Source organism: Bos grunniens, chromosome 29, assembly GCF_055505025.1.
Source record: "Bos grunniens cultivar Pamir isolate PY7600 chromosome 29, Bosgru_T2T1.0, whole genome shotgun sequence".
NCBI classification, from domain to species: domain Eukaryota; kingdom Metazoa; phylum Chordata; class Mammalia; order Artiodactyla; family Bovidae; genus Bos; species Bos grunniens.
The window spans coordinates 50599720-50616259 of record NC_141193.1 but is presented as its reverse complement, the minus strand read 5'-3'; the positions used below and the strand labels follow the sequence as shown (position 1 = coordinate 50616259).

The 16540-nt window shown below is 37.1% G+C and overlaps 1 protein-coding gene across 7 annotated transcripts in view; it reads right to left on the bottom strand.

Annotated features, from left to right (window-relative positions):
• Nucleotides 1-806: 806 nt before the first annotated feature.
• BKGD (beta-keto-L-gulonate decarboxylase) overlaps nt 807-16540 on the bottom strand; it is a 24401-nt gene continuing 8667 nt past the window's right edge. For 3 of the 7 annotated variants that reach the window (XM_086384011.1, XM_086384009.1, XM_086384012.1), the window contains exons 3-9: nt 15325-15423; nt 11525-11598; nt 11244-11345; nt 10079-10255; nt 8761-8910; nt 3097-3213; nt 807-2230 (exon numbers count right to left, since the gene is read on the bottom strand). In XM_086384011.1, coding sequence (XP_086240137.1) covers nt 2057-2230; nt 3097-3213; nt 8761-8910; nt 10079-10255; nt 11244-11345; nt 11525-11598; nt 15325-15423 — 893 coding nt within the window. In that variant the 3' untranslated portion in view covers nt 807-2056. The remainder of the gene's footprint in view (nt 2231-3096; nt 3214-8760; nt 8911-10078; nt 10256-11243; nt 11346-11524; nt 11599-15324; nt 15424-16540) is intronic. The other 4 variants (XM_086384014.1, XM_086384013.1, XM_086384016.1 and 1 more) reach the window with 2 other exon arrangements.

Below are 16540 nucleotides of genomic sequence, written 5' to 3'. Positions count from 1 at the left end.
GGCTCCAAAATCACTACAGATGGTGACTGAAGCCATGAAATTAAGACACTTACTCCTTGGAAGGAAAGTTATGACCAACCTAGGTAGCATATTAAAAAGCAGAGACATTACTTTGCCAACAAAAGTCCGTCTAGTCAAGGCTATGGTTTTTCCAGTGGTCATATATGGATGTGAGAGTTGGACTGTGAAGAAAGCTGAGCGCCAAAGAATTGATGCTATTGAACTGTGGTGTTGGAGAAGACTCTTGAGGGTCCCTCGGACTGCAAGAAGATCCAACCAGTCCATCTTAAAGGAGATCAGTCCTGGGTGTTCATTGGAAGGACTGATGGCTAGAGCTGAAACTCCAATACTTTGGCTACCTGGTGCGAAGAGTTGACTCATTGGAAATGACCCTGATGCTGGGAGGGATTGGCGGCAGGAGGACAAGGGGACGACAGAGGATGAGATGGCTGGATGGCATCACCGACTTGATGGACATGAGTTTGAGTAGACTCCGGGAGTTGGTGATGGACAGGGAGGCCTGACGTGCTGTGATTCATAGGGTCACAAAGAGTCGGACATGACTGAGCGACTGAACTGAAGATATTAATATGAAACACAAGGAGTCTCTGGTGGTTCCAGGCTCCCAGTGCAGGGGGCCTGGGTTGGATCCCTAGTGGAGGAACCATATTCCATATGCCACAGCCCAGAGTTCTCATGCTGCAACCAAAGATCTGCCATGCCACAATGAAGATTGATCTCCAGTGCCTCAACTAAGACAACACAGCCAAATACACAAATAAAAATTAAAAAATAGAAACACAGTATCATATTATGAATATAACATTTTTATTCATTTTTTTGTTACAGACTAGTGTTTACTTAAAAGTAATATTTAGGGATTTATACTCATAGGACACATTATAGTTAACATCCAAAGACAATCAAAACATATTTCCTGATGATTTATTATATGCTTAGTACTAAAAAGCCCCTAAATCTGTAGTGTTGGTATTGTAAGATTAGAGAGTTGTTTTTGGTAAATGATTATTATAGAAAAACACTGAGGAAAATCTCAACCATTATAACTGGTAAAGTATGATTTTATATTTCACAAAGGACAGTAACAGCCTCACTTTATAGCAACAGCCTCACTTATAAATTATATACACTTCAAAGTCATATTTTGATACTTTTTTTTCCCCTTCTCTTCTTGCAAATAACCAACAAGATACAAACGGCTTCCAACTGACATTTGTGAAAGGCAAACTGCAAACTTCTAATTATGGTTCAACTTCACCAAAAGAAGTAAAGGTGCTCCCTCTGACCACCTATTCCATGAAAAAAAAATGTACTCTGACTTCTAAAATGGATTTTAAAAATTCAGTAGAAAGATTTAACAATAATCAATATTCCAACACTGATGTTTCTAATACCCAGAAACATCCACTTGGCAGTTGTGAGACTAAAAATTGAGTAATGTTATACAAATGTAAATTACCATTAGCTAGGAGAAGGCAATGGCACCCCACTCCAGTACTCTTGCCTGGAAAATCCCATGGACAGGGGAGCCTGGTAGGCTGCAGTCCATGGGGTTGCTAGGAGTTGGACACGACTGAGCAACTTCACTTTCACTTTTCACTTTCCTGCATTGGAGAAGGAAATGGCAACCCACTCCAGTGTTCTTGCCAGGAGAATCCCAGGGATGGGGAAGCCTGGTGGGCTGCCATCTATGGGGTCACACAGAGTCGGACACGACTGAAGCGACTTAGCAGTAGGAATAATCAATTCTTAATCATGTTTATACTTAATTATAAACATAAGAATGATTTTTAGATTAAAAATAATGAAGAACATCTCCATCATGTGTATTGTGTTCCCAATAGTCCCTTTCAGATAGATCTGTGAAATAACACAGAACCCAATGTTAACATAACTTTCATTTTAAAGGCCCCCAAAAATAGGGCTTAAGTAGTGAGATCATTTCTATTAGACTTTATATTAGTATCAATTAATGAGTTAATCAATCAATTAACCTTAGTTAATTATTACTTTTTCTAAACAAGTACCAGATGATTTAATCTCGCCCAAATGAATGGGTCTCTTTTGGTTGATCAATGCGATAGAGAAACTCGGCAGGTAAGAAGTATCCGAGGTACTCCACTATATCTGGGGTGGTGTCATAATGGTAGTGTCCACCTTCTCCATGATAACTGAAACAATGAGTGTGCTCCAACCGCAAATCAAACCCCTAGAATGACAGAGGAGCCATCTGTTAGTCTTCCAATTAGAACTTAGGGGATAGGAGACCTTTTAAATTTAGGCTACAGTAATTTTTTGGGATAGGTAATACAGACACATGAATCAAAATTCAGAGGGTGCAAAAGTTTATATTCAGTAAAATTCATCTTTCCAACTCCTGCCATTACCACTCCTTTCCTTAAAGGCAACCACAGTAAGCAGTATCTCCTATATCCTTCCAGAAAGATCTATTTTTTTAATTACTCATATCTAGTATTCTGCAACTACTATGCTGTATGTTGTTTTTCTTAAATTAGCAATATAGCTTTCAGATCATGAGAGCTTCCTAATTCTTTCCAAATGTGATTTAGATTATTTCCAGCTCTTCTGCTATTACAACAATGATGTCATGAATAACCCTTTTCACTAATCATTTTATCATATAAGCATATATTTAATGATTAATTCCTAAACATGTAATCACTAGATCAAAAGATATAACTAGTCAGTACAGTGGTAGATATTTGGTTTGAATTAGTCTATATTATTATTTTTCAAGGGTAGAAAACTAGAATATGATGAATAGTATGAAGAACAGCAAATAGATCTGAATCCTGTCCTGATTCTACTGTTTAATAACATAACTTTGGATGCTATTTAAAATGTTTGGTGCCTTCAATTCTCCAAAGGTAAAATCTACTTTGCCTAGATCTTAAGTAGTCAGCTACTTGCTTCCTTACCTTTCAAGGTAATTTTAGAAACTATCCCAGTTCTTAATTAAGAACAAAAAGTGCTTAATTATTCTAAACGAATATTCTAAAAATCAAGCATTACCACTGTAATATCTTTCAATGTAAAAGACAGACATAGACTTACGGGGTCTCTGGAGACAAAAACTGGCAGACAAACCAAAGGAGCCTTCATCTCATAAAAATGCAACCATTTATTCACGTCTTCATCAGAGTTCAATGGACAGGAAGAAAATTCTGCAGGCTACAGTAAGAGGACATTAAACATGTAAACATACTGAATATTTCTGAGCTAAAATTTTACATATAATTTCATTGTTAAAAGCTTTAAGCTTTCTTATACATTCTACTGCTATTTTTGGCACCAGGAGATTCATATACCCTGGTTTTCAAAAGGACTGCCAACCAGTGTGTACACACTGAAAGATACGACTGAATAAATAAAGGAGTCTATTGCTGTATTTTTATTTTTCATAGCTTATCAGCTTTCATATGAGCATATCCTCATCCCAGTTTTAAATGTTATTATTGCTATTGCTAGATGGAAAAAAAAAAGCAAGGCATTGAAAGTGGAGTAGAAGCATCAAAAAGAATAAAGTATTGAGGAGGAATACACTTAAGGAGGCTAAAGACTTGTATATTGAAAAGTGCAAAGCATTGCTGAAATGAATTTTAAAAGACTCTAATAAATGGAAAGGCATCTTGTGCTCATGGATTGGACAATTTAATATTGTTGACATGTCAGTACTATCAAATATGATCTACAGATTCACTGCAATTCCTATCAAAATCCCAATGGTGTTTTTGCAGAAACAGAAAAATTCATCAAAAATTCATATGGAATCTCAAGGGGCCCCAAATCGTCAAAACAATCTTGAAAAAGAAGAAGAAAGTTGGAAGTCTCACACTTCCTGATATCAAGCTTACTACAAAGCTGTAGTTATCAAAACAGTGTGATACTAGCATAAAGACAGGTATACAGATCAATGGAACAGAAGAGATCCCAGAAGTACATCCTTGCATATATTCTGACAAGGATGCCATGACCATTCAATGGGAAAGGACTATCTTTTTAACAAACAAAACTTGGAAAACTGATGTCCATATGCAAAAAAATGAAGTTAGACCCTTACTTCATACCAGATACAAAAGCTAAAAATGGATAAAACACCTAAATATAAGAGCTAAAGCTATAAAGACTTTTAGAAGAAAACATCAGGAGAAAGTTTTAAGACATTGGACTTGACTTTTTAGACTTGGCATCAAAAGTACAGGTAACAAAAGGAAAACAAGTGGGATTACATTAAGCTAAAAAGCTTTTGTACAGCAAAGAAAAGAAAAGTCAACAAAATGAAAAGGCAACCTATGGAATGGGAGAAAATATCTGCAAACCATATATCTGATAAGGGGTTAATACCTAAAATACATAAGGAATTCATGAGCAAAAAAATTTTTTTTAATGATCAAAGAACTGAATTAGACATTTTTTCCAAAGAAGACATACAAATGGGCAACAGGTATATGAAGAAGCACTCAATATCACTATTCATTTGGGAAATGCAAATCAAAACCATGAGACATCAGCTCATTTTAGTGAAGATGGCTGTTACCAAAAAGACAAGAGATAAAGTGTTGGTGAGGATGTAGAGAAAAGACAACCCTGTACACTGCTAGTGGGAATGTAAACTGGTACAACCATTATGGAAGTTCCTCAAAAAATTAAAAATAAAACTAGCATATGATCTAGCAATTCTACTTCTAGGTATATATCCAAAGTAAATGAAATCACCATCTTGAAGAGATATCTGGACTCCTATGTTCACTGCAGCAGTATTCATGATAGCCAAGACTGGGAAACACAACCTAAGTGTCTGTCAATGGATGAAAACAGCCAGGAAATTAAAAGACGCTTGCTCCTTGAAAGAAAAGCTATGACCAACATAGACAGCGCATTAAAAAGCAGAGATAGTACCTTGCTGACAAAAATCCATATAGCCAAAGCTATGGTTTTTCAGTAGTCATCTATGGATGTGAGAATTGGACCATAAAGAAGGCTGAACACTGAAGAATCGATGCTTTCGAACTGTGGTGTTGGAGAAGACTCTTGAGAGTCCCTTGGACTGCAAGGAGATCAAATCAGTCAATCCTAAAGGAAATCAACCCTGAATATTCATTGGAAGGACTGACGCTGAAGCTGAAGCTCCAATACTTTGGCTACCTCGTACGAAGAGACAACTCATTGGAAAAGACCCTGATGCTGGGAAAGACTGAGGGAAGGAGGAGAAGGGGGCGACAGATACTGAGATGGTTGGATGGCATCACCAACTCAATGGACATGAATTGGAGCAAATTCTGGGAGACAGTGGAGGACAGAGGAGCCTGGTATGCTGCAGTCCATGGGATGCCAAAGAGTCAGACACTTAGCAACTAAACAATAACAACAATAATGGATGAAGGGACAAAGAAATTATTACCTATCTTTCTAGTTGCGATATACATATATATGAAATATCATTCAGGCTTTAAAAAGCAGGAAATCCCACCATTTGTAACAATGTAGATGAACTTGGAAGATACTATACTGAGTGAAATAAGCCAGTCGCAGACAAATATTGGGTGATATCACTTGTATGTGGAATCTAAAAAAGTCCAGTCTAGAGAAACAGTAGAGTGGTGGTTGTCAGAGGCTGAGGCAGGATGGGAGTAAAATGAGGAGATGCTGATCAAAGGGTACAAAATTCAGTTGTAAGATGAATAAGTTTAAAGATCTAATGTACATCATGTTAACTACAGTTTGTAATGAAGTATTATTTATTTGATTTTTTAAAAATCCTATAATCATTTGGTATTTACAAATGGATTGACCTTTAATTTTGTTGTAAATAATTTGGAAAAGTAATTAAGTAGTTTCATAATATGTATTTATATGTGAGATCAGCTGGTTTGCCATTTAAAATTATCAGACTAAAAATTTTAAAACAATATATTTTGTGACAGCTTCATTGTTAAAACAAAACAACATTAAAGTGTAACACTTTTACATTTTGTTCATCATTGACTCAATGGACATGAATTTGAGCAAACTCTGGGAAATAGAGGACAGAGGAGCCTAGCGTCCTGCAGTCCATGGGATCACAAAGAGTCTGAAATGACTTGGGAATGAACAGTGACACTTCATTCACTCACCTACCAAAAATTATTATTTTTTTAAATAATTTTTTTGTTTATTTTATTTTTGGCTTGTTGGGTCTTTGTTGCTACATGAGGGCTTTCTCTAGTTGCTGAAAGCAAGGGCCACTCTCCAGCTGTGGTACGTGGGCCTCTCATTCGCAATGGCTTCTCCTGTAGCAGAGCATGGGCTCTAGAGTGTGTGGGCTCAGTAGTTGTGGCTCGTGGACTTAGCTGCCTTGTGGCATGTGGGATCTTCCAGGACCAGGGATCGAACTTGTGTCCCCTGAAATGGCGGGTGTATACTTAACCACTGGACCACCAGGGAAGTCCCAAAAATTATTTGTGAAATCCTAGATGACCTGGTTTGTCCATCATTAATATCTTATAAATATATTCTTTTTTTTTTTTTTTTTTACAGTTAGTCCAGTTCAATTCAGTTCAGTCACTCAGTTGTGTCCGACTCTTTGCGACCCCATGGTCTATAGCACAACAGGCCTCTCTGTTCATCACCAACTTCCAGAGTTTACTCAATCTCATGTCGATTGAGTCAGTGATGCCATCCAACCATCTCATCCTCTGTTATCCCCTTCTCCTCCTGCCTTCAATCTTTCCCAGCATCAGGGTCTTTTCTAATGAGTTAGTTCTTTGCATCAGGTGGCCTTCAGCCACCTGGAGCTTCAGCTTCAGCATCAGTCCTTCCAATGAATATTCAGGGACTGATTTCCTTTAGGATGGACTGCTTGGATCTCCTTGCAGTCCAGGGGACTCTCAAGAGTCTTTTCCAACACCACAGTTTAAAAGCATCAATTCTTCGGCGCTCAGCTTTCTTTATAGTCCAACTCTCCCATCCATACAAGACTACTCAAAAAACCGTAGCTTTGACTAGACGGACCTTTGCTGGCAAAATAATGTCTCTGCTTTTTAATATGCTGTCTAGGTTGGTCATAACTTTTCTTCCAAGGAGCAAGCATCTTTTAATTTCATGGCTGCAGTCACCATCTGCAGTGATTTTGGAGCCCAAACAAATAGTCTCTCACTGTTTCCACTGTTTCCCCATCTATTTGCCATGAAGTGATGGGACCAGATGCCATGATCTTCATTTTCTGAATGTTGAGCTTCAAGCCAACTTTTTCACTCTCCTCTTTAACTTTCATCAAGAGGCTCTTTAGTTCTTCACTTTCTGCCATAAAGGTGGTATCATCCGCATATCTGAGGTTATTGATATTTCTCCCAGAAATCTTGATTCCAGCTTGTGCTTCATCCAGCCCAGCATTTGTCATGATGTACTCTGCATATAAGTCAAATAAGCAGGGTGACAATATACAGCCTTGACATAGTCCTTTCTCGATTTGGAACCAGTTTGTTGTTCCATGTCCAGTTCTAATTGTTGCTTCCTGACCTGCATAGAGATTTCTCAAGAGGCAGGTCAAGTGGTCAGGTATTCCCATCTTTTTAAGAATTTTCCACAGATTGTTCTGGTCCACACAGTCAAAGGCTTTGGCATAGTCAACAAAGCAGAAATAGATGTTTTTCTGGAACTCTCTTGCTTTTTCGATGATCCAACAGATGTTGGCAATTTGATCTCTGGTTCCTCTGCCTTTTCTAAATCCAGCTTGAAATTTGAAGTTCACGGTTCATGTACTGTCAAAGCCTGGCTTGGAGAATTTTGAGCATTACTTTGCTAGCGTGTCAGATGAGTGCAATTGTGCAGTAGTTTGAGCATTCTTTGGCATTGCCTTTCTTTGGGATTGGAATGAAACATGACCTTTTCCAATCCTGTGGCCACTGCTGAGTTTTCTAAATTTGCTGACATACTGAGTGCAGCACTTTCACAGTATCATATAAGATTATAATTTTCATAATGAATTTTTTCCCTAAACCACAACCATCTTTTTTTTGACAACCACCTTAACAGTAAACTCAATATACTGAGGTTGGGATTCTCGCAATGGAAATGATCAGTTTCTAAGGCTGGGGTGCCATCAGGGCAGGAGAGCCTGACTCCAAATTAACTTTGGGCTTCCCTGATAACTCAGTTGGTAAAGAATCCGCCTGCAATGCAGGAGACCCCGGTCTGATTCCTGGGTTGGGAAAATCTCCTGGAGAAGGGAAAGGCTACCCACTCCAGTATTCTTGGGCTTCCCTTGTGGCTCAGCTAGTGAAGAATCCACCTGCAATGCAGGAGACCTGGGTTCAATCCCTGGGTTTGGAAGATCCCCTGGAGAAGGGAAAGGCTACCCTCTCCAGTATTCTGGCCTAGAGAATTCCATGGACTGAACTGTATAATCCATGGGGTCGCAAAGAGTCAGACACAACTGATCAACTTTCACTTGCACTTTCAAGGCTTATACTCAGAGCTATCTTGATCTTTGAAACTAACTAAGAAGAAAGTTCTATTATTATTAACATGAAGAAAGCACTCTAGCAGGACCTTATCATATAACATGCTTTACAGTATTCTTTGTCATTTAAATTTTAAGGTAATACGATCATAGTAAAAGGATTTGTTCAGAATGTCTTTAAAGGTTAAATTCTCAATGTATATTAAAATCTCCTACAATCTTAAGCACATGCACATGCACACACACACACACACACACACATGTGCAGAGGCCTTTACCATAATATGAGTCTTCACTTTTCCCTTCTGAATTATGAAAGCACCTCCAATTCCTACAGGCTTATCTCCATAATGTTTTTCAAGAGTCTGCCTCATACATGTCACAAAGTTAAGTTTTCCAGTTCTTCTTTTGACTTTCACCTCAATGACCTAGAGAGAACATAAATGTACATACCATTGTTCTAAGCTGCAAAATATTATGCAAATAACTACCAAAGTGAAACATTATATAATTCAGTGCCATCAAGCAAATATTCAATTGTTTGTTTTGAGCACCCAGATATTAGCAGAAGTGTCTCAGTCCTCTAAGTCTTTTTTTTTTTTCCTAAGTCTTAATTATACATATATATATATATATATATAAGATATATCATTTACTCTAATAATGTCTTATTCATGCTTTCTTGGACTGAGAAAGAGAGTTATAGCTTAATTTTATAAATTTATAGCTAAATTCAACACTGAACTCTTGAGATTCTTACTATATGTCAATATGGTATAAGATTGAGAATTCTTTGATTTAAGGGATTAATTTCTGATAACTAGAGAGGAGAAATGACTGTATTTTCTCATTTCCTTTAAAATTCTGGACTTCTATTACTCCCACTTTAGTAGGTATTTTTGCTTCACCACCTCATTTCTCAAAGTGGCTGAAGTAGTTATTTTTGTATAAAATCTGAGAGTTCTCACTACTGCTAAAACTGAAATCATCTTTAAAAAAACCAGCTTTATTGGGGATACAATTCACATACCATACAATCCATCTATTTAAAGTAAACAATTCAATGGCTTTCAGTATATTTATAGAGTTGTGTGACCATCATTACAATTTTGGAATATGAAATCATCTTTTTTTTTTGGTACTAACAGGAAATAAATATGAAGTGGGGCATTAATTCTCCTTCTCTCTTCTTTCTATAATTTCTATAATCTATAATATAATCCCATTATTTATAGCTATCTCAATCAATGTCTGATCAGTCAGGAATGAGCAAGTTATATATGTACTAACTGTAGGTAGACATTATCTACTTCAGCTGCATGGTTCATCTATTTGACTAACTCAAGAATATCCTATTACCTTTTAGTTCCTTGGAAAAAGGCTATTGTTTACTAGTATTATTCTTAACCTTAGTTTTAAATGATACTTTCACTCTGCCTGCAGTACTCTCTGAATCTTTCATAACTGGATTATTTAAAGAGCTTTGACTTGGGTAGCTTTGGATTTTCTTAAGAAAATTACAGTAGCAATAAGCACTCAGATTTTTAGCTCTCTGAGAAATTTTGGAGAATACTGCATTTTTATGAACAAAATCACCTTCCCAGGTTGGCCTTCACTGGCAAAAAGATTAGCCAGTAATGCACACCCAAAATCATGATATTTCTCACTGTATTTCTCTAGTAGACACCCTCCATCTGCAGGGTTAACCCGAGCAAAGTAACTTCCATTCACAGGAGGTTTGTGTTCACTTTCTGTTTGAACAAGTAGCATAAACTGAAAAGAAAAGTAAATAAGGTACTTAGTCAATCCTAGAATCTCTATGCAAAACAGAATATCTTGAAAATGTGACAAAATATTTTGCCCTAGACTTTAAGACATTTTATTTCAAGATCTAATAATAAAACATGAAAAATAGAATATTTAATGTTAGATTAAAATGTTAAAGATTTACAAATCTCAAAAAGCTGGAAAAAACATTTTATAAAATGTTTACAGTATTATGGTGTTTCTATGAGATTGTGACATTTGCTTTAAATTTTCCCATTTTAAATTTTTAACTTTTTCTATCTTGAACACTAGGCAATTTATATTAATGTTTCTGTAAAAGGGCTTGTATGATTATTGACTAACGGTCACAGCTGTAAGAGGCAGTGAGAGAGAATATGCAAACTGAGGAGGTTATTCACTCTCTGTTCATGAGATGTGAAGAAGCACTGACATTTTTATGTTGGAAATGTATTGACATACACACTGATGGATATTACCTTTCATAAATAATAATCATACTACTGGGCTAGATCCCTACTATTAGTCTGAAAGAGGGAGTTGACTAGATCATTAAACATTTCATGCATCTTCTGATTGAAAGCTAGCTGTCTTTGAACTAGCCAAGGTCAGAATAGCTAGGAATCCTCTGATGTGTATGGACCAAAATCTTTCACAGTCCAGAGTCCTCGACAAACCACAGCAGGACCTTTGATAGACTCATCTATGACTGAATGTATGTCTTAAGAAAATATAAATTAGAGATTAGTGCTCCATTTCAGTTCGACTAACTGGAGCATGTTCTATACTTTAAGTCAGTATCAAATCTGCAGAGACGTATGATATCAACCACTTACAATTCATTCAGATGACAGGATTTCTGATAAGGCAGTAAAAGGAAAAAGGCAAACTAAGTCTCAAATCAATAAATTAAAATAATTATATTAATATATAATATATATTACATATTATATATAACATATGATAATATGCTGACCTCAGAATTGAATCCAAGAGTCTGAAATGGGCCTGCTCCTGCTCCAAGAACAAAAGCTCCAGGAAGCTGGATGTCTTTTGCAATCTTATTTAAATCATAAACCTAAGTAAGAGAAAAAGCATATTATTTAAAACTGACTTACATAAATTCCCAGGTTTACTTTTTGTTACTGAGTCCATTAACATTTGCCTGTCACATTGGTCAGTGGATCTTCTAAGAATAAAAATAGGAATCAATTTCCATAATCTTCATGTGAATGTGAAAAGTATAAATACACTTACTTTTTTTTCATTTACAAGAGGCAGTAAGTAAGGCACACCTCCTACTTCTGCAATTCTAGTTTTTCCACAGATGCCTAAAAAGAAAATACACCTTAAAAATAGGTGAACATCTACATCTAAGTATAGAATACCAGAAGACACTTATTAAGAGTATATATCTTTTAGAAGAATTGACGCTTTCAAAGTATAGTGCTGGAGAAGACTCCTGAGAGTCCCTTGGACAGCAAGGAGATTAAAGTAGTCAATCCTAAAGGAAATCAACCCTTAATATTCATTGGAAGGACTGATGCTGAAGCTCCAATACTTTGGCCAGTTGATGTGAAGACCCAATTCAATGGAAAAGACCCTGATGCTGGGAAAGATTGAGGGCAGGAGAAGGGGACGACAGAGGGTGAGATGGTTGGATGGCATCACCAACTCAATGGACATGAGTCTGAGTCAACTCCGGGAGATAGTGATGGACAAGGAAGCCTGGCATGCTGTATAAGGTCCATAGGATTGCCAAGAGTCGGATACAACTGAGCGACTGAACAACAATAACTTTTGGGGCTTCCCTGGTGATCCAGTGGCTAAGATTCTGAGCTCCCAATGCAAGGGGCCTGAGTTCAATCCTTGGTCAGGGAACTAGATCCCATATGCTGCAACTAAAGATTCTGCATGCCACAACTAAGACCAGGTGCAGTGAAATAAATAAATCAATAAATAAGTATTTTTAAGAGAGTATACACATTTTACTCTATATCCTGTGATAAACCATAATGGAAAATATAAAAAAAGAAGGTATATATGTGTATAACTGATCACTCTGCTGTACAGCAGAGATTGTCACAACATCGTAAATCAACTATACTTCAATGTTTTTTAAAAAAAGAGTATATAAGTTTTCCATTCTCATCATTTTACAAATAGCAGGGGTCAGAATCTGTATTGTGTTGGCCAAAAATTTCCTTCAGTTTTTAAAGTAAAAATAAAACACACATTTTCGTTGAACAAAGTATTCACTATTTTGTTCCACTGCCTTCTGCCATTTTTTAGGTAACTTCATAATTCCATCTTCCCAACACTTTCTACCTTTTTGAGCAAAGAACTGTTCTCAGTGCCTTTAACAGTCTTTTAGGGAACTGAAATTCTTTCCATGAAGAAAATCTTGTAAAGACCGAAATAAATGGACATCCAAAGGTACAATGTCTGGTGAATATGGCAGATGAATTAGAATTTCCCAGTCAAGCTATAACAGATTTTGCCTGGTCATCAAAGAAACATGTGGCCTTGCATTATGGAGGATTATGCATTTTCTGTTGACTAATTCTGGACACTTTTTGTCAAGTGCTGCTTTCAGTTGTTCTAATTGGGAACAGTACTTTTTGGAATTAACTTGTTTGATTTTCCAGAAGGTGCTCATAGTAGAATGGACTCCCTTCCAAATCTCTCCATTTTCACAACATCACCTTCTTTGGATGAAGAGCAGCCTTTGGTGTGGTTGGCGGTGGTTCATTTCACTTACTCCACAATCTCTTCCATTCCACATTATTGTACAATATTCACTTTTCATCGCCCATCACAATTTTTTTTTTTAAAGAATGTTTTCATGTCATTTAAGTAGAAAATCGCATGTGGCAATATAGTCAAGAAGGTTTTCTGTGCTTAACTTATGTGGAACCCAAATGTCAAAGCAATGAATATAACCAAGCTGCTGCAAATGATTTTCAGCACTGGATATTTTGAGTGTGTCAGCAATCTCTTGCATGGTATAAGTCGATTATTCTCAATTAATGTCTCAATTTGACTATCAATTTCAACTGGTCTACTTGACCATGGAGCATCATCCAGTGTATCTTCAGCAGAAAACTTCACAAACCACTTTAGACACATTTTTTCAGTCACAGTACCTTCTCCATATATTGCACAAATCTTTTTTGGGGTTTCAGTTGTGTTTTTACCTTTCTTCAAGTAATAAAGCATAATATGCTGAAAATGTTGCTTTTTTTCTTCTATCTTCAATACTAAAATGGTTACACAAAACTTATCCATTTTGATAAATTTTTTAAAAATGTATGCTGATATGACAGCTGTCACAATATAATCTAACAAAACTGTCTGAATGAAGCTAAATGCAACTAAGTGCTATTAGAGCCATCTTAAGGAAAAAAACAAACGAATCTTTTGGCCAACCTAAAAGTAGCTAGGACCCCTGTCCTACCTGTGTTTTTTTTCTTTTTTGTTGTTTTTCTGGCTGGGCCACTTGCCTTATGGTATCTGAGTTCCCTGACTAGGAGTCCTAACCACTGAATTGCTGAGGAGTTCCCCACTTGTGTTTCTAATACTGTCATAACCAAGTGTGACTTGATATAGTTAGTAACATAAAGGCAATGGAGTTGATGGTAAGGCAAGGGCTAGAACTGGGGCCAGTGTCTGGATTGGATGAAGTTTCTATATTAGTCTATAATGACTTAGCCCTTTAAAAATCTTTTTTTTTGTGGGGGCGGAGGGCTTTAGCTAAAGTTATATTTTAAGGGGACTTCCCTCGTGGTCCAGTGGTGAAGACTCCACATTCCCAATGCATGGGACCCAGGTTCAATCCATGGTCGGGGATCTGTATGTATTCCACAACCAAGAGTCCTCATGCCATGGTGATGATCCCACGAGCCACAACTAAGGCCAAGAGTAGCCAAAATAAATAGTGTAGCCTTGGGGCAGGTTTTTCCTTAAGTGATACCAGTTCAGTTCAGTCGCTCAGTCATGTTTGACTCTTTGTGACCCCTTGGACTGCAGCACGCCAGGTCTTCCTGTCCATCACCAACTCCCGGAACTTGCTCAAACTCATGTCCATTGAGTCAGTGATGCCATCCAACCATCTCATCCTCTGTCATCCCCTTCTCCTCCCGCCTTCAATCTTTCCCAGCATCAGGGTCTTTTCGAATGGGTCCTTCCAGTAAGGACATACAGAACAGTATTCTTGAGCTCTTCTGCAGAACTAAAACCCCCACCAAATGGAAGATGTTAACTACTTGATGAAACATTCTTCATTCCAAAGAGAAAGTTACAGTTCAATAACCTTGAGAACCACAGATCATAGGACCGCCTGAGACGATCTCTATACTGAACAAATGCAAGCCTTGAGAGCACCCTGATCCTTATGAGAAACCCCTCCCCATGACTAACCCCTCCCTAAGACTCCCCACAACCCCCACTTCAGTTTGGGACCCATAGTTTTGAGAGCATTAGTCTGCTATGTCCCTCTTTGCCTGGCAAAGTAATAAAGCTATTTTTTTCTACTTCACGGAAAACCCTTTGTCTCTGAGAGTCAATTCGACACTGCTACACAGAGTCTGTTTCAGTATCAATATTAATGTCCCTCCTCACTTTGAACATTGGTAACCAGTTGACAAATTTGTTAAAGGGATGTAAATATTTAATAGATGATTCAAATAAATACAAAGCTTTTAAGATCCCTTCTGATATTGAATAAATAAAACATAAAAATTATAATAAGTTTCCATAACAGTTACTTGAACAATTAAAAATAAAATTTTCATGTGATATTCATATGCTAGCCTACTGGATAGCTATTATATAACCTATGAAAGTTACAAAAGTACATAAAACACCATATTTTCCTACAAGTGTATAAAATGAAATTTGACCAATATTAGAAAACACAGAAATGAAGCACAATTTAATCTAAAAGTTGGGGCAATATCCTTTATCTGGAGATAATTTAAGATAATCCTTAAAAATAATTTTGGTTTCAGGAAAAGATTTGGTCTGAAAAGGAAAAGCTAATTGCAAAGATTGCTTACCTTTTATAGGAAAGGTAAATGGCTCCTTAGTTAAATCAGGGCAATCAACTACAGAGACCTGGACTTCAGCAAAGTTATCCGTTAGCCCCTTCTGCAAGACTAATGAAGACAAGAAAAAGGGTTATCATTAGGGAGAAATTTGCCATCACAGATCGTCTTCCCTTGATTGTTTTGTGTGTCCTATTTCCAACCTAAACTTGTGTAATTTTTTTTTTTTTTTTTTTTCTGGCTGCAGCGCCCAGCATGTGGGATCTTAGTTCCCAGAACAGGGATGGAATTTTTGCCACATGCAGTGGAAGCGAGGAGTCTTACCCTCTGGAGTGCCAGGAAGTCCCTAAACTTGAGTAATTTAAAAGGAGCCTAGGGGGCCAGCAGTTAGGACCCCATGCTTCTACTGAAGGAGGTACTCCCGCATGCTGTGCTGCCAAAAAAATCATATAAACAAACAAAAAGAGGGGGGAACAATCTTGTTAATGAACTTATTTAGATACTAGACACATAATTAATCACAAGATATGCATACTAATATACATAAATACTTCCATAAATACCACTGTAAGCTATAGTGATTATAAACCCCTGAAGATAAACACTGCACTCATTTTCTTTTAGGGAAAGGATTCCAGGAATTGAAACATAAATATTTAAACTGCTAGAAAGTAAGCAATTACATGCAACACCTTCATTAATGTTTACAGGCAAAATGTTTAGCAAAAGAGGACATGAAAGTATGTGCTATATGACTTCACTTTTTCAAACAAAGGCAACTAATCTAAGGTCACAGAAGTCACAACAATGGTCACTTCCTGGGAAAGTGATATTGACTAAGAAAGTGTGAGGAGTCTTCTGGGATACTGGAAACAGTTTATACCTTTTTTTTTAAACTTGATTATTTGGCCATGCTGGGTGGTATGTGGGATCTTAGTTCCCCGAACAAGGATTTGTGCACCCCTCCAGAATCTTTTTTGTTTTTAACATCTATTTATTTGACTGCAACAGGTCTTAGTTGAGGCATGTTGGATCTATTTTTTAATTGGAAGAAAATTGCTTTACAATGTTGTGTTGGTTTCTGCCCAATATCAACTTGCCATGCTATGCTAAGTCGCTTCAGTCGTGTCCGACTCTATGCGACCCCATAGACAGCAGGTCACCAGGCTCCCCCGTCTCTGGGATTCTCCAGGCAAGAACACTGGAGTGGGTTGCCATTTCTTTCTCC